The sequence below is a fragment of the Salmo salar genome, chromosome 28, assembly GCF_965601325.2.
Source record: "Salmo salar chromosome 28, fSalSal1, whole genome shotgun sequence".
Lineage (NCBI taxonomy): Eukaryota > Metazoa > Chordata > Actinopteri > Salmoniformes > Salmonidae > Salmo > Salmo salar.
In genome coordinates, this window is record NC_138318.1 from 27,598,021 (window position 1) to 27,621,973 (window position 23,953).

Sequence of the window (23,953 nt, forward strand, 5' to 3'; positions counted from 1 at the left end):
TCTTACCCGATGCAGCTCAACACCAAAGTAGCGGACCAGGTTGGGGTGTTTGATGCCCTCGAAGATCTTCAACTCATCTGCTGTCTCCTTTATCGTCTTATGGTCATTTGGCTGGAACCGGATCTTATTGGGAAAATAAACATTTTAAAAAGTATAGTAAAATGTATGAAGAAGTTGATAGGCTTTACTACAGTATGAATGGATGTTAACTGGCGGCGAAGTAAAATAAACATTACCTTCTTCAATTCAGGGCCTTCTCCTTTAATAATAAATAAATGGAAGCCCGCACACATGTTATATGCTGCTAGACTCTTGCACTAACATTCATAACACTACAAAAGCCTTTGTGAGGTCATGGCCACCTACCTCCTTCATAGCCATGAGTTCTCCAGTGTCCACATTGATGCAGGTGTACACCTTGCCATACTGGCCCTCACCTGTAGAGGGAGACAAGTCACAGATGATCAAACACTATGGGCATGACATAAACGAGTGCCTACTCCAGGGAAAATCAGAAATGGCAACATATTCCCCTTATTGTGCACAACTGTTGGCCAGGGCCTCATAGGAAATACAGAGGATAGGGTTTCATTTGGGGGAGACACACAGGTTCAGTTCAGGCTCTGGCCAAAAGTAGTGCACTATAAAGGGAATAGGGAGCAAATGGGGTGTACAGTACATACCTATCTTGTTGCCCCTCTGCCACTTGAAGGTGACCTTGCGGAGGCCGACGTGCATGACATTGTCGTAGGACTTGGGGGTGTGGCACACCTGGCCAATGATGTTCTTCTGCTTCATGACCGCGTAGCGTTTGTCCTCGAAGGAGCGTATGGTACGACGTACAGCTTCCATGGGGCTCTGCCTGGCTGCCGTGTCTGAGGGATATAGAAGACTGTATTAGGAATGGGAAGACATAAAAACAGACCAGGACACTTTCAATTGTCTTAGGGTAAAGGTGGGGAATGGGAATGCATAGAACAGACCCACTCTATACTCTATTCTGGAGCAGTTTAGAGGTAAAGTGCCTTGATCAAGGGCACAATGGCAAGAGATGGCACCTAGGACTTGGTACCAGCAACTCTCCCATCGCCAGCAGTCATCCCGACACGACCTTTGGTTTGAACTTGCAACCCTTCTCTACCCCCCTCATCATTCTCACCTTTTGATTGACTGATGAAGGTGCGGAGCTCCCAGCTTCTCCTGGCCGTGCTGCTGGGGTCTCCTCCCTTAGGATAGGAGGGTTCTGATGTGTGGGAGTGAGTGAGAGGGAGGAGATAACAGACAAGCAGTAAGATGGGAGCCATGTCAAGTTGGAAAACAGATGCATTTTATTTCATCCTTGTTCACAGTCGTAAAGACTGAATTATTTGGTATTTTATTAGGATGCCCATTAGCTGTTACGAAAGCATTAGCTGTTACTCTTCCTGGGGTCGACATGAAACATGACATAATACAGAACATTAATAGACAAGAACAGCTCAAGGACAGAACTACATAAATTATGTAGAATGCAGTTACATTAAGACAATATCTTAAACAACTCAATACCTTCCCTGTCATCAGTGGGACTGGAGTGTCGGCTCAGAGACTTGAACTGCAGCTCGGCCGCTACAGACGACAGCCTGTCATTCTCGTGGAGGTTGGCCCCTCTGCACAGGGAGAGGCAAGCGCAGTGCAATTTAGCTAGGATCAACTACAAAGAACTTAATATACCCAAGTTGTCAGGCATCAGAGGGGTATTCTACAAAGCAGAATCAATTAAGTTTGCTAGCTAACCAGAAATAACTATTGATTTTCTGGTTCATAAAAAATGCAAAGCTTAGATGTGTTTGTTGAATCAATTAAAGATTAAACCATGCCTATTTCAAGCTTATCTTACTAAAACAGTAAAAGTAGTATGAGAATATTTAGGCAAGTTAGGGGGCTAACTCCTTGATCCTGCTTTGAAGTACAGCCCTCAGGTCCCAGACTAGGCTGGTTCCAGATCTGTTAGTGCCACCTCCTATGGTTATTGTGGTCTCATGATAGTGGCGAGACAGCTCAACCAGATCTGGGACCAGTGGTCAACCAATATCAGTCCCCCAAAAATGTAAAGGCTTCTTAATGAAGATAGTCCTCTCTCGCTTTCAGAGGGAGGTTTGTGATTATTGAGCTGGCGGAACATGACATACATACGGCTCATAATAATGTCCGGAATAGAGTGCATGGAATGGCATGAAACACCTGGAAACCATGCGTTTGATACCATTCCAGAGATTCCGCTCCAGTCATTACCACGAGCCCATCCTCCCCAATTAAGATGCCACCAACCTCCTGTGTTCTACATCCAAACCTCTCAACCCCACCACACCATAGAAATAGAACCCTAGATGATATGTCTATGTGCCCATCAAAGCTGACCTTCATACTAAAGGTTTAAAAGGTCAAACACAAAACAGGTCAGACGTCAGAACGCATGCTTTCACTCCAATAGGACTGACACCAAACAAGACAAATATTATGAAGAGCGAGCCATCAGATGATTAGAATCAAAGAAAGGCCACACTATTAATATGGATTAAAAACAGTAACTCTCACACTGCAGGTTGATGTTTATTGTCATGAGTGTCATCCTAGACGCAGAACTGAGCAATTTCCCCTTAGGCCAGCTGCAAAGTCAAAATGGTCTACATTGTAAAAATCCATGAACCAAAAAAAAAGGGATTTGTCTTAATTTAAGGTTAGCAGTGTTGTTAAGAGTAGGGTTAAGTTTGGGTTTAAAAATCTGATTTTATGACTTTTGTGCCAGCTAGTGACCACTGTAGAGCTGCCTCCAGAACAAGATTCATGATAAAAAAACACTAACCTGATCTCGCAATCTCCCTCTTTTCTCTCTCTCCATGAGGAGGTAGCTAGCATGCTGTTGTGTTTCCATCTCTCACACTATGAGAGAGTTGGAGAAAATGTGTATTGTGTTGTGTGACACTGGCTAGGTGGATAAAACAAAAGTGTGGATCAAGGTCTCTCCATATCAGTAGACTGCATTCAGGGTTAGGTAACACATTTGAGTGAAGTATCCCTTTAAAGGACGGCCGTTATAAAAGTGTCGTTTTCATATTGTGTTATATAGCAGTCTTTTCAAATCATTGCAGATTTCTGTTATAGGCAAAACAAAACGGTCAAAGCCAATACATCTGGATGAGCATGCAGAACATGCTACTCAAGGTTCGCTCCAAACAGAGACGGCATGACAGGGGTGCAGGGTAAACGACAGGGAGCATGTCAACCTGAACCTCCGGTGGAATATTTTGGAAGTGGGATATCAGCCAGTTGCTGGGGTGCCCTGGGTTGAAAGTGGGTGGTCCTTACAGAGAACCCGGTTGGAGGATTCCCTGCCTGCTTATTCCCTCATGATTCCGGGATCCTACAAACAGGATTTCTGGAAAAACCTGGGCACTTTCGCAACCCTAGTAGTACTTGGTAGGTACTGAAACTTAGGAGGGGTTGGGCTACCTGACGTCATTGGGGGTGGACCCAGGTGCTTTGGATGGGCCGTGTTCCCCGGGGGCGGGGCCTGGGGCCTGAGGGGCGGGGACTGGGCGGGGGCCGGTAGGTAGACACAGCTGGGTCCGTAGGTCGCAGGGGAGACTCCTAGAGCTGTGGTGGTGACAAAAACACACTGAGGATCTCTGGGGAGCGCCTTGGAGATGAGGATGTGTGTGTGTGTCAGATACAGGGGCACTCATTCTCAACACAAATGCACACACACACACAATATCACACACTCACTCGGTGTAATACCCTTTCTAGCGAATAGGAATGAGCATTTGACATTTTTTTACTGTACGAATAGTCGCAGGATTATTTTTTCAAGTTCTCAAATAATAAAAAAAAGATTTTTAGAACACAAGGCCCACACTGGAAAGAAATGTGCTGCCTATGCCAACAGTGCATGACAATGCCTAATTTAGCAGAACCATTACAGATAATTGCACCATATACAGTGCCTTCAGAAAGTATTCACACCCCTTAACTTTTTCCACATTTTGTTGTGTTACAAATTGGGATTAAAATTGATTTAGTTCTTCTTTACAATCCACACAACATTTTATTTAACTAGGCAAGTCAGTTATAAACAAATTCTTATTTACAATGACGGCCGATTGTGCGCCGCCCTATGGGTCTACCGATCGCGGCCGGTTGTGACACAGCCTGGGAACGAACCAGAGTCTGTAGTGATGCTTCTAGCACTGCAATACAGTGCCTTAGAGTATCCCGAGTGGCGCAGCGTTCTAATGTCAAAGTTGAAAAGAAAATTTTAAAAACGCTAATATATCTTGATTAGATAAGCATTCAACCCCCCTGAGTGAATACATGTTAGCAGCGATTTCAGCTATGAGTCTTTTTGGGTCTCTAAGAGCTTTGCACTCTTGGATTGTACAATATTTGCCCATTATTATTTTTTAATCTCTTCAAGCTCTGTCAAGTTGATAGTCTATTACTGCTGGACAGCCATTTCGAAATCTTGCCATAGATGTTAAAGCCGATTTAAGTCAAAACTAACTCGGCCACTCGGGAACATTCAATGATGTCTTGGTAAGCAACTCCAGTAAACATTTGGCCTTGAGTTTTAGGTTATTGTCCTGCTGAAAGGTGAATGCGTCTCCCAGTGTCTGCTGGAAAGCAGACAAACAGGTTTTCCTCTAGGACTTTGTGCTTAGCTCTATTACATTGCTTTTTATCCTAAAAAACTCCCCAGTCCTTGCAGGATGACGAGCATACTCATAACATGATGCAGCCACCACCATGCATGAAAATATGAAGAGTGGTACTCAGTGATGTTGGATTTTCCCCAAACATAACGCTATTCAGGACAAAAAGTGAATTTCTTTGCCACATTTTTTGCAGTATTACTTCAGCTTTCTATGTGCAGAGATCCTTCTCACTCTAGGTTAGTATTGTGGAGTAACAACAACAGTGATCCATCTTCAGTTCTCCTATCACAGTCATTAAACTTCATAAATCGCCATTTCCTTCCTCTCCGGCAACTGAGTTAGGAAGGACGCCTGTATAGTGATTGGGTGTATTGATACAGCAACCAAACTGTAATTAATAACTTCACCATGCTCAATGGGATATTCCGTTACTGCTTTTATTTTTACCCATCTACCAATAGGTGCCCTTCTTTGTGAGGCATTGGAAAACCTCTATGATCTTTGTGGTGGATTCTGTGCTTGAAATTCACTACTCGACTGTGGAACTATACATATAATTGTATGTGTGGGGTACAGAGACAGGGTAATCATTCAAAAATCTGGTTAACCACTATAATTGCATACAGAGTTCATGCAACTTGTGACTTAAGCAAATTTTTACTCCTGAACGTATTTAGGCTTGTAATAAAAGGGTTTGAATACTTACTGACTCAAAACATTTCGGCATTAAAATGTATTAATTGATACAAATTTCTAAAAACAAAATTTCACTGTGTGGTATTGTGTGTAGAATAGAGGCACAAAATGTGGAAAAAGTCAAGGGGTGACTAATTCAGTCAAGCAAGTGCAATTTAAAATTCAATTATTGAAACTAATATCAACTGGTTGTGTCATGGAACACAATCCGCAAAAACGTATTAACCTTTTTGTTAATTTAGCAGACGAGACGCTCTTATTTCCCGAGCCCTTATCAGGCAAGACACCCAATTTATAGTAAAAAAATCATGTAATAAAATAAAGTGTGAAAAAAGTTTGCCGCTTTGAAGTGATGTGCATCTTGCGTCTGGAACAGTTATTCTCAAACGAGTGATAATTTGAAACGGTTCTCAAATGGTGAGTATCATTTTTTATGATGAATTACGTACACGAATTACGGCAACGACATCTGTGAATTACGTGTAGGCCTGGGCTTAACGATTCTGATGAAAATAGGCTGTCTTTATCAAACTAATGTTTTTGCGTCTTTTCACTATGGAACCTGTGTAGGTTTAGGGGGTTATAGCCTAGGCTAGCCAACTCTAAATGGCACTAGCAATTCACAAAGTAGCCTTAAGAGGTAAATAGAAGGGACAATTATTCCAAAACTGCAGCTCGTTGATGGAACATATTTTCCTACTTCAATCAACCAGTCCATTTTGCATTTGTTGATAAAACTGTCGTCATTTGGCCAGGAAAGTAGCTTGTGTATCCCATCAGTTAGATGTGTTTTTATAGACATTTATTTCTGTAGGCCTGACGGGAGGTTGTGTATCCCATCAGTTAGATGTGTTTTTATAGACATTTATTTCTGTAGGCCTGACGGGAGGTTGTGTATCCCATCAGTTAGATGTGTTTTTATAGACATTTATTTCTGTAGGCCTAACGGGAGGTTGTGTATCCCATCATTTAGATTCGTTTTTATAGACATTTATTTCTGTAGGCCAAACGGGAGCTTGTGTGCACACTCAGCATGCATATGTGTAGAAAGTGGACAGAACGCCATTGAGTGAAAGAGGGAAAATGGGCTATAGGGAGAAGAACAGTATGATGCTTGGCTTGGTTTCTTTTTTGTTGTGCCCCTTCAAATGCACATTTACAAATGGAACACTCCAAGCAAATTAACGTGGTCTTCAAGACAAAATCTGTTTTTTGGGGGAGTGGTTTCACTTGCCCTTTCAAGTAGCCACAAAGCACATTCCACCAAATAGTTTTACAGTATTTAAAAAAAAAAATGACATCTCTGGTTAAAGATCAGGCTTTGACGTCCGTTCAAGCACTTGAGTCCTCGATTACTCATGTCCATCACTACTAGCCAAATGTGTTACAAATTACACACACACATTTAAAAGCCATCAATTACTGTACAAGAGCAGAGAACATGAGGAATATTAGAACATGCAGGAAAACACTGTACATACATTACACACATTATAAAAAATATTATAATAGGTGGTAAATGGTTCTTAGTGCTTCACTGTAACCATGAACTTCGACCAACCTGAAGCCCTCTGCGTTGGGGATGAACAGGTGGGGGTTGGGGGGGTCGCTATGGCAACGAGGGACCTTCACTGGTCGAGGACTGTTCCTGGGGGCTGAGTGGAGAACAGAGAAAGGGTCAACAAGGCCAAGCTATCCGACTAAAGCCATACTTCAGTTCTATTTCTACAGACATGTTTACCACTTAGACCTAACAAAATCTTTAATCTAAAGCCACTTACAGAACAGTGAGTACACATTTTGTTATGTGCATGTGCTCCCTGCTTAGATTGAACCCACAACCTTGGCATTGCTAGTGTCACGCTCTTACCAACTGAGCCACACAGGACCACATATTTGCTCAGATGAGGCAGGGTCTTACCTAGGTACAAGCCACTGACTGGGCTGTGAGGCTTCCCGATCACATGACCAATGCACTCATTCATCAGAGCTTGCAAATTCTGCAGAGGGAATGATTTCCATAATCACAATACCATTCCACTAAATACAAAATCAATCAATAAAGTAATCAATCAAAGAAGTAGTATGGTTTTACCAGGAAGTCGTCCTCTGGTAAAGCAGAAATGAAGGCAGGTTCGATGGCTTGGAGGAAATCAAAGCCTTGAGTGGCCCAGCGGGGTCTGGTACCCCGGCCACTTTCACACTTGGTGAGGACGTAATTCATCCACTTCCTGGCGAAGGCGATATAGCATTGACCAATCCGCTGACGGAACTCCCCCGACATCAGACGCACCACCTCCTTGTGGTACTAGGGAGAACAAAAGTATATTTAAAGGTGCTCTTCACTTGACCAGTATAACCCCTACATCAGAAAATGAGAATCACGACACTCTTCCTTGTGGTGCTACTGTGAAGAACAATATGACAGTCTGCTGTACTCTCTGGTTTAGGGGTTCGACTGGTTTAGGGGTTCGACTGGTTTAGGGGTTCGACTGGTTTAGGGGTTCGACTGGTTTAGGGGTTCGACTGGTTTAGGGGTTCGACTGGTTTAGGGGTTCGACTGGTTTAGGGGTTCGACTGGTTTAGGGGTTCGACTGGTTTAGGGGTTCGACTGGTTTAGGGGTTCGACTGGTTTAGGGGTTAGACTGGTCAGCCAAAAACACAAGGAGGACCAAGCCACTCTTGCCATTACCAATTTCGGTGGCATGTTCAATAGAACGGATTGTGTTTTGTCTGCCTTCCTCAGTAAAGTTGACAATAGTCTAACCAGATATCTGCTGACAGTTAACCCCAGTTTACAACTTCCCACTGTACTAACACAACCCTCCAAGACAGAACATATTCATCAGTTGCAACACTGTGTAGAAAGACAGCTTAACCATCATTCCCATAAACAGTCATTATTTTCCCACACCTTTTACAACACTAGGGGTACTGAGGAAATACTTTTTATTGTAGGACTAAAGCAAGATTCCAAAGACTGACCTAAAGTAACCCCCCCACCCCCATGTCACCTATAGTTGCATCATGGCCGACTAATATAACCAATATTGCTAGTTAACCCACTGCTCTCCTCCACCCCCCTACAGCCACCATTGACACCTAACCCCTGCAGACCTCGAAGGCGAAGTTATATCCCTTGATCCTGGCTTTTCTCTAGTACTGCTGCAATCTGGCCGACTTTGATATCGCTAGGTAACATCCTCATCATACTGCCCACCCCCAACGACCCAGAACCCTTGAGCTCTAACCTCGAAGGCGAAGTTGTATCCCTGGATCATGGCCTCTCTGTAGTACTGCTGCAGCGTGGCTGACTCAGATTCCTCCACCTCGGCCTCAAACTCTGACGTGAACATGTACTCCACCCGGTCAATGGCTGTGTTGATCTTTCTACAGAGCTGTAAGGCTTCGTTCTGTGGGGGGAGAGAGAAACGAGAGAGTGAAGAGGGAATGAGAGAGCAAGAGGAAGAGATAAAGACGGAGATAGTGAGTGTGTGTGTGCGGGGGTCTCTTGACTCCCTCTCCAAGTAAAGAAGAAAGAAACCCTTTTGAGGGCTGCTTCAACCACAGCCTTGCCACACAGGAAAAGCCTTATTGAGAAGAGAGGAAGCTAAACGCTTTTGAAACCAGGCCTCCAATGTGAGGAAGTATAGGAGACATCAGTCATGGGCATGACTTTTGGTTTCACAGCTCTCACTGCAGTATAAACATGACATTTGTGCAAAGTAAATATGGTATTGGTACTGACCCTGTAAAAAGATTCTTACTTCCTTGTGCTGTTATTTCTATTTCTCCTGTGTTTTAATTCTACCTTGAATAATTTGTAATGCTACATTGTTATTGATCACGGCATTGTTGGGTTCGGAGCATGCATGAAAGACATTTCACTACTTGTGACATTAAAAACGTGACATTTGAAGTCGTCTTGTGCACTGCACCCTCTGCACATTGCCCCGATAGCAGCTCAATAAACTTGGGCTTAATAGTGGATCTTTTACAATGAAATAATTGTAATTCAGAGAAACATTTACAGTAAATGATCAAAGTGAATGAATACAGTGGATGGTACCTTGAGTTGCTCCAGGGCACGGGCGATGAGGGGCTGGCTGGAGGTTTGTTCCCTGCTTAGGGTGAGCAGCTCATCCATACTCTGCTGGAAGGCCTTACGCTGGGCCACAAGGTGGGCTGACTGCATCACTATCAAGAGCAGGTTCTCCACCTGAGGAGACAGAGAGAGAGAGAGTCAGAGGACGGAAAGCATCATGTGTGCTCCTCGTAAAAACATAGTACAGCATCTAGCAGCCTTATAAAAGAGGCTGAGGCTCTTAGTGGTAAGCGTCTTGGCTAAGGTGTTGAGATGACAGTTGGCGGGACCAGGGTTGGAGTCCTGGTCCGGCTACCCTCCACATTCACTGCAATATTTAGCTCTTCAAAATACACAAAGGAAGAGTATTCACTTCGATTAACTACATTTCCCACCCACCTTCATGGCCCGGAGCGTGTCCACAGTCTCCATCTGAGGCACCAGTTTGACCAGCTTCCCATCCCAGTGCCACTGAACCCCGGCCTGGCCTGCCCCGCCAGGCGGGTCCCCTGCTCCATGCTTGCTCATCAGCAGGTAGGCCTCATCCTCTGCCATCATCTCATCGGGCTCCTTACTGCAATCCTTTCCGGCTGCTGCGTTGAGAAGCTGCAGGATGAGGTCACGCTGGTGCATCAGGGCACATGGGACAAACACCTCCAGCTCCTCCAGCCCTGGGATCTGGACCTGCAGACAGACAGTCACAGACCGGTTTGCTCGTTCATCCATCAAAGAGGAAGGGAAATTCAGGAAGCAAACTGAAATTCCAATTTCACTTTAGTTCCTGAATGGATATTGACCATGGGTAGAATTCATGGGGAGGAAAGAGAGAATAAAAATAGCACGGAGAGTGATAAGTAACAAAATGTGTAATTTGAGGCACCTTGACATAATTTCTCTCCTGGAGGGCCTCCAGGAGGCATGGCACCCCGCTGGTAATGCTGAAATCAGCAGCAATCTCCAGGTCCTGCAGAGAGAGAGAGGAGGGGCACAGAGAGAGGAAGAGCAGAGGGGGGGGCAGAGAGAGAGGAAGAGCAGAGGGGGGGGGGGGGGGGCAGAGAGAGAGGAGGAGCACAGAGAGAGGAGAGAGGGGGGGCAGAGAGAGAGGAGGAGCACAGAGAGAGAGGAGAGAGAGGGGGCAGAGAGAGAGGAGGAGCACAGAGAGAGAGGAGAGAGGGGGGGCAGAGAGAGAGGAGGAGCACAGAGAGAGAGGAGAGAGAGGGGGGCAGAGAGAGAGGAGGAGCACAGAGAGGAGAGAGAGGGGGGGCAGAGAGAGAGGAGGGGCAGAGAGAGGAGGGGCAGAGAGAGAGAGAGAAGGTCAGAGCACTCTGAAGACCGAATTATTTTATTTTGATACTTCCTATATTTAACCTGAGAAGACACATTGAGATGGACATCTATTTTTCAAGTGAGCCCTGACCAAGAAGCTACATACATTTAATAACTTACAAAATACAATATTTCCCAAATAAAAATGAACAGGAGGCAAACTGGGGGCAGACAAAAACTGCAGTGTCTCTCACCTTACGGAGCATTTTGGCAAATCCCAGAGCTTTGGATGCCCTCTCTCTAGCCTCGTGGAACAGCTCCTTAAGTGACCGGCTCGTCTCGATTACCGACCGGCTAGAAAAAAATAAAAATAAAACGGCTTAACATGAGCCTCTTACAGCAAGATTACTTTATTTTCCCAACAGCGGGAATTAAATTTGGTAAACACATTGAAAACCACATACTGATGCAGTCGGAAAGTATTCAAACCCCTTGACGACTTCTCCGCAGATCCTCTCAAGCTCTGTCAGGTTGGATGGGGAGCATCGCTGCACAGCTTTTTTCAGGTCTCTCCAGAGATGGGTTCAAGTCCCGGCTCTAGCTGGGCCACTCAAGGACATTCAGAGACTTGTCCCGAAGCCACCCCTGCATTGTCTTGGCTGTGTGTTTAGGGTCATTGTCCTGTTGGAAGGTGAACCTTCTCCCCAGTCTGAGGTCCTGAGCGCTCTGGAGCAGGATTTCATCAAGGATCTCTCTGTACTTTGCTCTGTTCATCTTTCCCTAGATCCTGACTAGTCTCCCAGTCCCTGTCACTGAAAAACATCCCCACAGCATGATGCTGTCACCACCATGCTTCACCGTATGGATGGTACCAGGTTTCCTCCAGAGGTGATGCTTGGCATTCAGGCCAAAGAGTTTAATCTTGGTTTCGTCAGACCAGATAATCTTGTTCCTCATGGTCTGAGAGTCTTTAGGTGCCTTTTGGCAAACTCCAAGTGGGCTGTCAAGTGCCTTTTACTGAGGAGTGGTTTCTGTCTGGCCACTCTACCATAAAGACCTGATTGGTGGAGTGCTGCAGAGATGGTTGTCTTTCTGGAATGTTCTCCCATCTCCACAGAGGAACTCTGTCAGAGTGACCATTGGGTTCTTGGTCACGTCTCCCCCAATTGCTCAGTTTGGCTGGGCGGCCAGCTCGAGGAAGAGTCTTGGTGGTTCCAAACAACTTCTATTTAAGAATGATGGAGGCCACTGTGTACTTGGAGATCCTCAATGCTGCAGACACTTTTCGTTACCCTTCCCCAGATCTGTGCCTCGACACAATCCTGTCTCGGAGCTCCACGGACAATTCCTTTGACCTCATGGCTTGGTTGTTATATAGACAGGTGTGTGCCTTTCCAAATCATGACCAATCAATTGAATTTAACAAGGGGACTCCAATCAAGTTGTAGAAATGTCAAGGATGATCAATGGAAACATGATGCACCTGAGCTCAATTTCAAATATCATAACAAAGGGTCTGAATACTTAAGTAAATAAGGTATGTTTTTTATTTTCAATAAACTTGCATTTTTTCTCTCTCGAAAAACCTGATTTTCTTTGTCATTATAGGGTATTGTGCAACGTAACTAAATGTGGAAAAAGTCCAGGGGTCTGAATTCTTTCTGAATGCACTGTATGTTAAACATAAAACAAGACATACCGGATCTCATCTGAGACTGTACTGTCGTCGGCACTTTCCCAGAATTCATCACCACTCTTCTGCAGGCCCGTGTCCAGGAAGTCCCCTGTGGACTTGAGCAGCATCCCAGCAATGTCACTGTGAGAGAGAAGAGGAAGGGAATATTTAGCTAAGTGGCGCTAACTAAATACAATGTGGAAGAGGGAGTGAGTTGGATGCTCCCAAGGAGAATAGACGCTTAAAATGAGATGGAGAAACAATGAATCAATGAACAAACAGTCAAACACCAACCAGAAGAGTTTCCCAGACTGAGCCTCCCCTCCTCTGATGTAAGGGGTGATGACCTTGGTGAAGTTCCACTCCTCCTCTAGAAGGTTCTTCAGGCTGTGGGAGGCCTGGGGAAGCTGCTGCAGCATCTGGATCCAGCTGTGCATGTAGTCAAAGTACACCTGTAGACAGGGAGAGGAGAGATATCTCCACTGATTAAACAGGTAGGTGTGCAGCAGGGTTTTCATTAGCCGGTAACAGCAGGATTTTGTCTGCAAAAAATAAATAAATGAAAAGCCGATAAATAAAATTGCCGCCAGCCAGTCGATGTAAATGCATTTGTCCGGTCATGCTTATTGGTCTATAGTTTCATTTACAACATTTTGTGGAATTAAATTGGCCATTGTATTTCATTAGTCCTTATGGGTCTTATTTATCATACGAGCACAGCATACAGATATGGAGCCTAGCATGAGCGGAACATCTGTCAGAAAGCAGGAGAGCTGTTGCTACAGGTACGTGAAACATGCTTTAATAAGCCCAATCATTCATTACGCAACCATTTTAAATGCAAGCACGTGTTCATTTTTTGGGGAAGTCCACGATTAAAGAGCTACTATTTTTATTTCTCAACTGGTAATTGAAGCACACTTCCCATTAACCATTCAAGTGCTTAGCAACGGAAGGCAAGCTTCAGTTTGTTTGCAATCCGAACATTTAACTTCCTATTATGAGGCATGTTTCACTTTTCTTCAAAGTAGCCTAGCCAAAATACGACTAAAGACTTACATATGCCATTGAAACCAGTAGCCTATTTCTCTCATGCTCTATTTGTTTTCAAATCAACTTTCTTTCACTGTCCAGTAGCCAAAAGTCCACAATCCTAGCCATATCAGTAATACATGCCAGTTGTTGCATCTTTAGATCACCCCTATCTAAATTTCTAAACAGATATTTTCATCTCCGTCACATGAAACCGCTTGCATGTGCGTTGCGCTTTTGACAACGGTGTTTTGCCACCAATTGCATTATGGAACGAACATTTGCGTGTAGCCTACTGCCGTGTGCGCATTGCTGCGCTTACAGTGTTAAGATAAAATAGTTGATCAACATTTTAAGCTTAACGTTCTGATCTGTTGCATCAGCCTTAATGATTTTTAAAGTTTTTGGGGATGCACTGGTTGTATGAATTTGGGATCTATCGCCCCACAACTGTCCCAGAGTCTGTTCGGAACAGGCAATAGAATAGGTCAACTTTCCTACTATGGGGATAGTAGATTGAAATAGACTAGTGATTTTGCTGTCCGTTATTGGTCTTGTTTGCTGAAGAAAAGTAACTGTGGACAGTTATTACGTCAACGTTAAAGTGTGCATCAGAATTCAGTAAGGATGCACGCCGTTGCATCCTTGAGTTGTATGTTCTGTTAAGTTGAATTACCATAACATAAAAGTCTATCATTCTGAGCACCGTGGCTGGACACCCTAATCAGGTTATGCATATGGGTCAGTAAAGTTGTCAAATGCCCGGTAAATTAAAATGCAGCTGGTCAAATGCCCGGTAAATTAAAATGCAGCTGGTCAAATGCCCGGTAAATTAAAATGCAGCTGGTCAAATGCCCGGTAAAATTAAAATGCAGCTGGTCAAATGCCCGGTAAAATTAAAATGCAGCTGGTCAAATGCCCGGTAAAATTAAAATGCAGCTGGTCAAATGCCTGGTAAAATTAAAATGCAGCTGGTCAAATGCCCGGTAAATTAAAATGCTGCCGGTCATTTTCCTAACGTAAACCTGGTGTGCATGTAGTCAAAGTACACCTGCGGACAAAGGGATGAATGTACAGTGATCAACCGGCAGGTAAGTGGATATGTTGCCTACTTACAGGTGTATTTCCAATGTTATTTATTTAAATAACGGTGCATGGCTGCATGCAGTTTCCTCTCCAGTTTGAGACCGAGCCAAGTCATTTGATAAGCAAATTAAGTTCCTAAATTTATGTTCTGACAATTGCTTTGCATGGTTTTCCCACAGTATTTTTGTCACCCGTCTGTGATATCCCCACCATTATCCTAACACAAATTCCTCCTATAATATATACCATCCTTCCTATGGCATTGTGTGGTATTGCTTCCTATTTGTCAGCAGATGGCAGAGATACTGGGGAATACATTCATCCTCATTGTTGTCATTCTTATTGTACTAGCCTCACCGCAGGGCAGGGTTGTGATACTCCTAAAGTAAAGCCTGTTTTTCTGCAGCAGCTGAGTGGTGGCAGAAGGGAGTAGACTAGACTTTAACAGTGCTGTGGTGGTGACCCTTTTTAGAATTCAGGAACATTGTGTTTCTTAGGCTTTTATCACCCACTTCCGGCCGTCTGTCCAAAGAGACAGACAGCGAGGAAAGGAAACGCTGCAGCCTAAAACTCCTGAGAAGTAATCAGTGATTGACTGATGCCAATTCCTACCACACCCCTGGCTGCCATGTGCTGATTCAGATTGGTGGTTGCTGGTTAAAGCGCTCTCACCCCAGAGATAAGCACACACTGTTCTCAAGCAGATTTACCGGGAGCTAGGATAACACTAAGCCTGGGTCCTGGGCACTGGCCAGGCACCCAGAGAGACACAAGCCATTTTCCTACAGTACGCCTCTCAAGTCTTAACCCACACACTCAGGTTGAGTAGGACGCAGCCTCTAACTTCACCCTGGTTAAAGGATAATGATGTAAAAGTTGTACACTGCGACTTTAGTAACCTCTAGGGTAATCTACACCCGACAGACAATAGTAACCTCGGTAACCTCTGGGGTAATCTACACCCGACAGACAATAGTAACCTCTGGGGTAATCTACACCCGACAGACAATAGTAACCTCGGTAACCTCTGGGGTAATCTACACCTGACAGACAATAGTAACCTCTGGGGTAATCTACACCCGACAGACAATAGTAACCTCGGTAACCTCTGGGGTAATCTACACCCGACAGACAATAGTAACCTCTAGGGTAATCTACACCCGACAGACAATAGTAACCACTGGGGTAATCTACACCCGACAGACAATAGTAACATCGGTAACCTCTGGGGTAATCTACACCCGACAGACAATAGTAACCTCGGTAACCTCTGGGGTAATCTACACCCGACAGACAATAGTAACCTCGGTAACCTCTGGGGTAATCTACACCCGACAGACAATAGTAACCTCGGTAACCTCTGGGGTAATCTACACCCGACAGACAATAGTAACCTTGGTAACCTCTGGGGTAATCTACACCCGACAGACAATAGTAACCTCTGGGGTAATCTACACCCGACAGACAATAGTAACCTCGGTAACCTCTGGGGTAATCTACACCCGACAGACAATAGTAACCTCTGGGGTAATCTACACCCGACAGACAATAGTAACCTTGGTAACCTCTGGGGTAATCTACACCCGACAGACAATAGTAACCTCTGGGGTAATCTACACCCGACAGACAATAGTAACCTCGGTAACCTCTGGGGTAATCTACACCCGACAGACAATAGTAACCTCTGGGGTAATCTACACCCGACAGACAATAGTAACCTCGGTAACCTCTGGGGTAATCTACACCTGACAGACAATAGTAACCTCGGTAACCTCTGGGGTAATCTACACCCGACAGACAATAGTAACCTCGGTAACCTCTGGGGTAATCTACACCCGACAGACAATAGTAACCTCGGTAACCTCTGGGGTAATCTACACCCGACAGACAATAGTAACCTCGGTAACCTCTGGGGTAATCTACACCCGACAGACAATAGTAACCTCGGTAACCTCTGGGGTAATCTACACCCGACAGACAATAGTAACCTCGGTAACCTCTGGGGTAATCTACACCCGACAGACAATAGTAACCTCGGTAACCTCTGGGGTAATCTACACCCGACAGACAATAGTAACCTCTAGGGTAATCTACACCCGACAGACAATAGTAACCTCGGTAACCTCTGGGGTAATCTACACCCGACAGACAATAGTAACCTCGGTAACCTCTGGGGTAATCTACACCCGACAGACAATAGTAACCTCTAGGGTAATCTACACCCGACAGACAATAGTAACCACTGGGGTAATCTACACCCGACAGACAATAGTAACATCGGTAACCTCTGGGGTAATCTACACCCGACAGACAATAGTAACCTCGGTAACCTCTGGGGTAATCTACACCCGACAGACAATAGTAACCTCGGTAACCTCTGGGGTAATCTACACCCGACAGACAATAGTAACCTCGGTAACCTCTGGGGTAATCTACACCCGACAGACAATAGTAACCTCTGGGGTAATCTACACCCGACAGACAATAGTAACCTTGGTAACCTCTGGGGTAATCTACACCCGACAGACAATAGTAACCTCTGGGGTAATCTACACCCGACAGACAATAGTAACCTTGGTAACCTCTGGGGTAATCTACACCCGACAGACAATAGTAACCTCGGTAACCTCTGGGGTAATCTACACCCGACAGACAATAGTAACCTCTGGGGTAATCTACACCCGACAGACAATAGTAACCTCGGTAACCTCTGGGGTAATCTACACCCGACAGACAATAGTAACCTCTGGGGTAATCTACACCCGACAGACAATAGTAACCTTGGTAACCTCTGGGGTAATCTACACCCGACAGACAATAGTAACCTCTGGGGTAATCTACACCCGACAGACAATAGTAACATCGGTAACCTCTGGGGTAATCTACACCCGACAGACAATAGTAACCTCTGGGGTAATCTACACCCGACAGACAATAGTAACCTCTGGGGTAATCTACACCCGACAGACAATAGTAACCTCGGTAACCTCTGGGGTAATCTACACCTGACAGACAATAGTAACCTCGGTAACCTCTGGGGTAATCTACACCCGACAGACAATAGTAACCTCGGTAACCTCTGGGGTAATCTACACCCGACAGACAATAGTAACCTCGGTAACCTCTGGGGTAATCTACACCCGACAGACAATAGTAACCTCGGTAACCTCTGGGGTAATCTACACCCGACAGACAATAGTAACCTCGGTAACCTCTGGGGTAATCTACACCCGACAGACAATAGTAACCTCGGTAACCTCTGGGGTAATCTACACCCGACAGACAATAGTAACCTCGGTAACCTCTGGGGTAATCTACACCCGACAGACAATAGTAACCTCTAGGGTAATCTACACCCGACAGACAATAGTAACCTCGGTAACCTCTGGGGTAATCTACACCCGACAGACAATAGTAACCTCGGTAACCTCTGGGGTAATCTACACCCGACAGACAATAGTAACCTCTAGGGTAATCTACACCCGACAGACAATAGTAACCACTGGGGTAATCTACACCCGACAGACAATAGTAACATCGGTAACCTCTGGGGTAATCTACACCCGACAGACAATAGTAACCTCGGTAACCTCTGGGGTAATCTACACCCGACAGACAATAGTAACCTCGGTAACCTCTGGGGTAATCTACACCCGACAGACAATAGTAACCTCGGTAACCTCTGGGGTAATCTACACCCGACAGACAATAGTAACCTCTGGGGTAATCTACACCCGACAGACAATAGTAACCTTGGTAACCTCTGGGGTAATCTACACCCGACAGACAATAGTAACCTCTGGGGTAATCTACACCCGACAGACAATAGTAACCTTGGTAACCTCTGGGGTAATCTACACCCGACAGACAATAGTAACCTCTGGGGTAATCTACACCCGACAGACAATAGTAACCTCGGTAACCTCTGGGGTAATCTACACCTGACAGACAATAGTAACCTCTGGGGTAATCTACACCCGACAGACAATAGTAACCTCGGTAACCTCTGGGGTAATCTACACCCGACAGACAATAGTAACCTCTGGGGTAATCTACACCCGACAGACAATAGTAACCTCGGTAACCTCTGGGGTAATCTACACCCGACAGACAATAGTAACCTCTAGGGTAATCTACACCCGACAGACAATAGTAACCTCGGTAACCTCTGGGGTAATCTACACCTGACAAAGAAGCTAAATTGCAGAAAAGAGTCTCTGCGCGATGGACACACTTAAATCAAAATATTTCAGTGGTTTAGGGCAGTTTCCCAATATATCTTCTACAGATTAGTACTCCCTAGTTTGTTTTACCATCAGCATCTGGGGAGGTCCTCTTCAAACTTGTCTATGTTATGTAGCAGTTATAATGCATTTAAGACCTGTCATAAGCATGTATGAATTTTGCAACCCTAATCCTGACTCAGTAGGTGGTCCTCTTACCACCAGCATTTTGTGGAGGTCCTCCTCGAATTCGTCTATGTTGGCATTGGTCTGGAGTCCCTGGGGGTCTGTGACCACCCCCCTCAGCATGTACTGGTAATACTGTTTCATCAGGAGACCACCTTTCAACACCTCCTTACATTCACGCACCAACTACAGGACAGATGGAGACAGAGGTTAGCATGGGCATCAAATGACATATAGCCTACCTTACTGAGCCAAACCGAGCCGAGCTGTACTAGGCTGGCCTGGTTATGCAGCCGCCATAGATGCTGGAACTGTGCTTTAAAGGACAATGTGAAAAGAACATATCTGAGCCAGCGCAGTGCAGTTCAGCCCTACAGTGTGAATCAGGCAATAGAGATGATCATCACTATTCTCCTCTCCTATTCAGAATGAGCAGGGCAGAGTGGGAGAAACAGAGAAAGTGTGCCTGCTGACCTGTTTGATGCTGAGGAGTGAAGGCTCCCCTGCAGGCCTCTGTTCCAGTCTCAGTTTAAGACACTCGTGTATCACGTTCAGCAGGACGCGGCACAGGACCAGGAAGGCAGGTCGGAACGAGGGCAGGTCCATGTCCAACAGCTCCTCCCAGGAGACTTGGTCCGCCCCCAGCTCCGGGCCCCTGGGAGCGCTGCAGGAGGACAGGTGGCGGGACAGCTCCGGTAGGTAGTCACTGTACAGCATGGGGTCTGGGAAGTCTGTGAACTAGAGAAACAGACATGTTAGCATGTCTAAACTAAATAATGAGAGGGACAGCTCCGGTAGGTAGTCACTGTACAACATGGGGTCTGGGAAGTCTGAACTAGAGAAACAGACATGTTAGCATGTCTAAACTAAATAATGAGAGGGACAGCTCTGGTAGGTAGTCACTGTACAGCATGGGGTCTGGGAAGTCTGTGAACTAGAGAAACAGACATGTTAGCATGTCTAAACTAAATAATGAGAGGGACAGCTCTGGTAGGTAGTCACTGTACAACATGGGGTCTGGGAAGTCTGAACTAGAGAAACAGACATGTTAGCATGTCTAAACTAAATAATGAGAGGGACAGCTCTGGTAGGTAGTCACTGTACAACATGTGGTCTGGGAAGTCTGAACTAGAGAAACAGACATGTTAGCATGTCTAAACTAAATAATGAGAGGGACAGCTCTGGTAGGTAGTCACTGTACAGCATGTGGTCTGGGAAGTCTGAACTAGAGAAACAGACATGTTAGCATGTCTAAACTAAATAATGAGAGGGACAGCTCTGGTAGGTAGTCACTGTACAGCATGGGGTCTGGGAAGTCTGTGAACTAGAGAAACAGACATGTTAGCATGTCTAAACTAAATAATGAGAGGGACAGCTCTGGTAGGTAGTCACTGTACAGCATGGGGTCTGGGAAGTCTGTGAACTAGAGAAACAGACATGTTAGCATGTCTAAACTAAATAATGAGAGGGACAGCTCTGGTAGGTAGTCACTGTACAGCATGTGGTCTGGGAAGTCTGTGAACTAGAGAAACAGACATGTTAGCATGTCGGCAAACGACAGAGGGCTGAGCAAGGTGAGGATAGTGTAATGCATAGTTTTCAAAACCTCTGCTTCAGTATTAAACTGGTTAACTGGTCAATTCAACTGGTCATCTGAGGTAAAAAGTCAAAATATCCCTAGAAAGAGCCGTGTAGATTCCTAGCTAAATATCTTTCTGTTTACAAGTTGAGTATGCAGTGAACGTTTTTTTTCAACCAGCACACTGATGTTGGTTTCACAGATAAATGACAACCTCAGCGAGCGGAAGAGGGGACAAGCCTTCCCTCCTAGGGCCCCAGGGATGGTGACTCAGCCATCCTGTATGTATATGGGTGGTTTTGTGTGCACACTGGGTCTCTACACATGACCACAGCTGAGAGAGCACTGAGATAGTATAACACATGGACTAGTCAGTTGGGCTCTGAAATGGCTCATTATCAGCAAAGCACCCTGCAGTACAGTGGCAGCTAAGTTGGAAATCATTTTAACTCATTATATATGAATGAGGTTCATTTGTGAAGAAAAAAATATAATGATTTGCATTCATATTTGCTTTGCCAAAATGTGACTAGCTTTCAATTTGACAGAAAGCAAACATGAACAAGCTCCATTAAGCCCAATTAAAAATCCACCAGGGATTCATGATTAAAATGCATATAGGCCTGTACAATCCAATTCATTATGGTTATTTTCAAGGTGCATAACATGTATCAAGTACAAGCAGTTCCCTCTCATTTTGCAACCTCACAATGGCCACAGTGCAGCTCTGCGAACACACTATCCAAAAACAGAGCCAAAGCAAGCTTAGCTGAACTGGGCTGGACTAGTTATGCATCCACCATAGTTGCTGGAACCGTGATGGAAAAAACATTGAAAACAAAATATCTGAGCCTGCACTGTATGGTTTGGTTGGGCATGAGTGTGAAAGGGGTTTTCAAACCTCTGCAAGGGGACCCCCAGACATTTCACAATATTGTTGTAGCCTTTAACTAGCTAACATGATTTCACCTTATCAAGGGCTTGATGATTTGTTAAGTTGTTTGAAGTGTGCTAGCTCTGGTATAGATCAAATACATGGAATGGCTGTGGACTCAGCGGGTTGGTTTGAAAACCCCTGCCATATTGGACAGTTGAGATAGACTAGACACACTGCAATCTAAGCTCTCGTGGATTTATGACAACCTTTCGACCACTCAGGTCTTCAGCGGATCTCAAAACATAGTGGAAGTTGTCATGTCAACAATTAACCACATAGGACAGCGTTTGTCATGAAAAAAAAGGAATTCTGCATTTCTTACAACAAAAAAGATTAAAACACATAAGAAATATCTTGCTGCGTTTTGTAAAGGCAGATTTAAAATGCTTCTCATTGTAATTTCTGCTCAGCATCAGACTAATTCTGTGCTTCAGTTGCACTTCACTCAGATGAGAATTCATGATCAGGCATTCTATCAGCAGACAGAGCTCTGACTGATGTGTAGCTACTTTTCTCCTGTACTTTTCAGTGTGGCCAGCCTAGTTCTCTGGTAAAATACCAGATTAACCTCAAGAAAGACATCAGGAAATGTAGCTGGCTACATTCTTTCAATGATACACAGACATAGGATGGCCATGCATCGTTTCCGCAAAAAAAGACCTTGCTTTTTCATTCTAAGCCCATTTACTTGTGGCTGCTAGCCGAATAGCGTTGCATTTCTGTTGTCATCGGATGTTTTCTGCTGAATGGGATGCGCCAAGGTATTTTCTGCTGAATGGGATGCGCCAAGGTATTTTCTGCTGAATGGGATGCGCCAAGGTATTTTCTGCTGAATGGGATGCGCCAAGGTATTTTCTGCTGAATGGGATGCGCTCAAGGTATTTTCTGCTGAATGTGATGCGCCAAGGTATTTTCTGCTGAATGTGATGCGCCAAGGTATTTTCTGCTGAATGGGATGCGCCAAGGTATTTTCTGCTGAATAAGATGCGCCAAGGTATTTTCTGTGAAAGAAAACTACAATTGCTGATCCCTGATCGTTCTATTGAAGCAAAAAAAAAATAATAATATATAAATATAAAATGCAGATAAAATAGTTTAAAAAGGCAGATTTTTTGAAAGTCTGTTATTTGAGTCAGCTGTGCAGTGCTAAGGCAAAACGTGCACCCTTTGGGGTCAACGGGACAGTTTGAGAAACACAGACATAGGAACATCAAGTACAATGTGCAGAATCTCTCCCTCTAATTTCCTTTTTATCATTTGAAATACATCACCTGCTCAAAGACATTGGATGTTCATTTGTAACCTTCTCCTATATAAAACCATATGACAGCACTCCCTCTTACCTCCTGTGCAGGCATGTGGCTGAGCAGGGCTGCCCGGGACCTCTGGAGGGAGGGGTCCATCAGCTTGTGTAGTCTCAGGATCAGTTTCCTCAGCCCCATCTGTTTCAAGGCCTTATCTACGAAGGGTCTGAATATGGCTGTAGGGCAGTTCCTCCCTGCTGTCCCTGTGCCCCCCGATACCACCTCCATAGTCCCTGTCCCATCCTCAGATAGTAGTAACCGAGCGAATTTAAGAGTCAAACAGGGGGAGAGTTCACCTTCTCCCAGCTCAGCTGTCGTTTCACCCCCTCTGGGCTCACCAGTTTCCCCCTCCTCTCCCACTAGGTCTCTGTCCTCTCCGTCGCTGTCACCGGCAGTGAAGGTTGCCGTGGAGTCATTCTCGTCTTCTTCATCCTCGTCTTCCTCGTCGTTGCCACGGGAACAGCGTGGCGAGGGGATCTCGAAGACGGGCCAGCCGATACGGGAAAGGTCCCTGAGGCCAAGGACAGTCGCCATAACACGAAGTTTCTGGTTCAGATCCTAAGTGAAAATATAATAACAAATATATGCCATTTTGTAGATGCTTTCATACAAAGGGACTTACAGTACTCGTAATGGTTACATTTTCGTATTGGTTGGCCCAGCAGGATCCTAGTGTTGCAATCGCAGTGTACTACCAACTAAGCCAGCCAGGAACACAGAACATAGTTCATTGTTTTGCTAGTGAGAGGACATCACCATTTCTCCATGCATTGGATCTCTACTACAGTTGCAAAGGGTCGGGAAATTTACAGAAATTTTCCTTGGGAAGTTAAGCCCGGGAATTCTGCTTAAATTCACCAATTGTAGGATACACAAGGCAATTCTAGGTCTTGAGGCATATTTTGGTTAAACTATCCCCAATTCAATGGAATTGCAACCCTCTGCATGCACAGTGCACTCTTCTGTCACATGTACAGCTGATTCTCAAGATCTTGCATACTCATGAGATGCTATAGAGCCCACACTACTACACTGTCTGAGCCAAGGACTACATGCTTTCTGGTAAGTTTTGATTACAATACTGGTTGGGGTGAATATATTGTATATATAATACATGATTTTGTGTTAACTAGTAAATAGCAGCATACAGCAAAGTGTTTAAATCATTTCTAACTTTCTGCTAGTAAGTTT

The 23,953-nt window shown here is 44.8% G+C and overlaps 1 protein-coding gene across 3 annotated transcripts in view; it reads right to left on the reverse strand.

Moving 5' to 3' along the window:
• Positions 1 to 23,953, reverse strand: part of LOC106589750 (mitogen-activated protein kinase kinase kinase 4) — a 113,909-nt gene that overhangs the window by 34,736 nt on the left and 55,220 nt on the right. For 2 of the 3 annotated variants that reach the window (XM_014180061.3, XM_014180063.3), the window contains exons 5-23: positions 22,802 to 23,320; positions 19,417 to 19,680; positions 18,976 to 19,128; positions 12,710 to 12,867; positions 12,440 to 12,556; positions 10,995 to 11,094; positions 10,355 to 10,438; positions 9,874 to 10,158; positions 9,460 to 9,609; positions 8,642 to 8,803; positions 7,486 to 7,698; positions 7,312 to 7,390; positions 6,952 to 7,045; positions 3,493 to 3,636; positions 1,549 to 1,649; positions 1,160 to 1,243; positions 684 to 875; positions 367 to 437; positions 7 to 123 (exon numbers count right to left, since the gene is read on the reverse strand). In XM_014180061.3, the coding sequence (XP_014035536.1) occupies positions 7 to 123; positions 367 to 437; positions 684 to 875; positions 1,160 to 1,243; positions 1,549 to 1,649; positions 3,493 to 3,636; positions 6,952 to 7,045; positions 7,312 to 7,390; positions 7,486 to 7,698; positions 8,642 to 8,803; positions 9,460 to 9,609; positions 9,874 to 10,158; positions 10,355 to 10,438; positions 10,995 to 11,094; positions 12,440 to 12,556; positions 12,710 to 12,867; positions 18,976 to 19,128; positions 19,417 to 19,680; positions 22,802 to 23,320 (3,087 nt within the window). The remainder of the gene's footprint in view (positions 1 to 6; positions 124 to 366; positions 438 to 683; positions 876 to 1,159; positions 1,244 to 1,548; positions 1,650 to 3,492; positions 3,637 to 6,951; positions 7,046 to 7,311; positions 7,391 to 7,485; positions 7,699 to 8,641; positions 8,804 to 9,459; positions 9,610 to 9,873; positions 10,159 to 10,354; positions 10,439 to 10,994; positions 11,095 to 12,439; positions 12,557 to 12,709; positions 12,868 to 18,975; positions 19,129 to 19,416; positions 19,681 to 22,801; positions 23,321 to 23,953) is intronic. The other variant, XM_014180062.3, reaches the window with a different exon arrangement.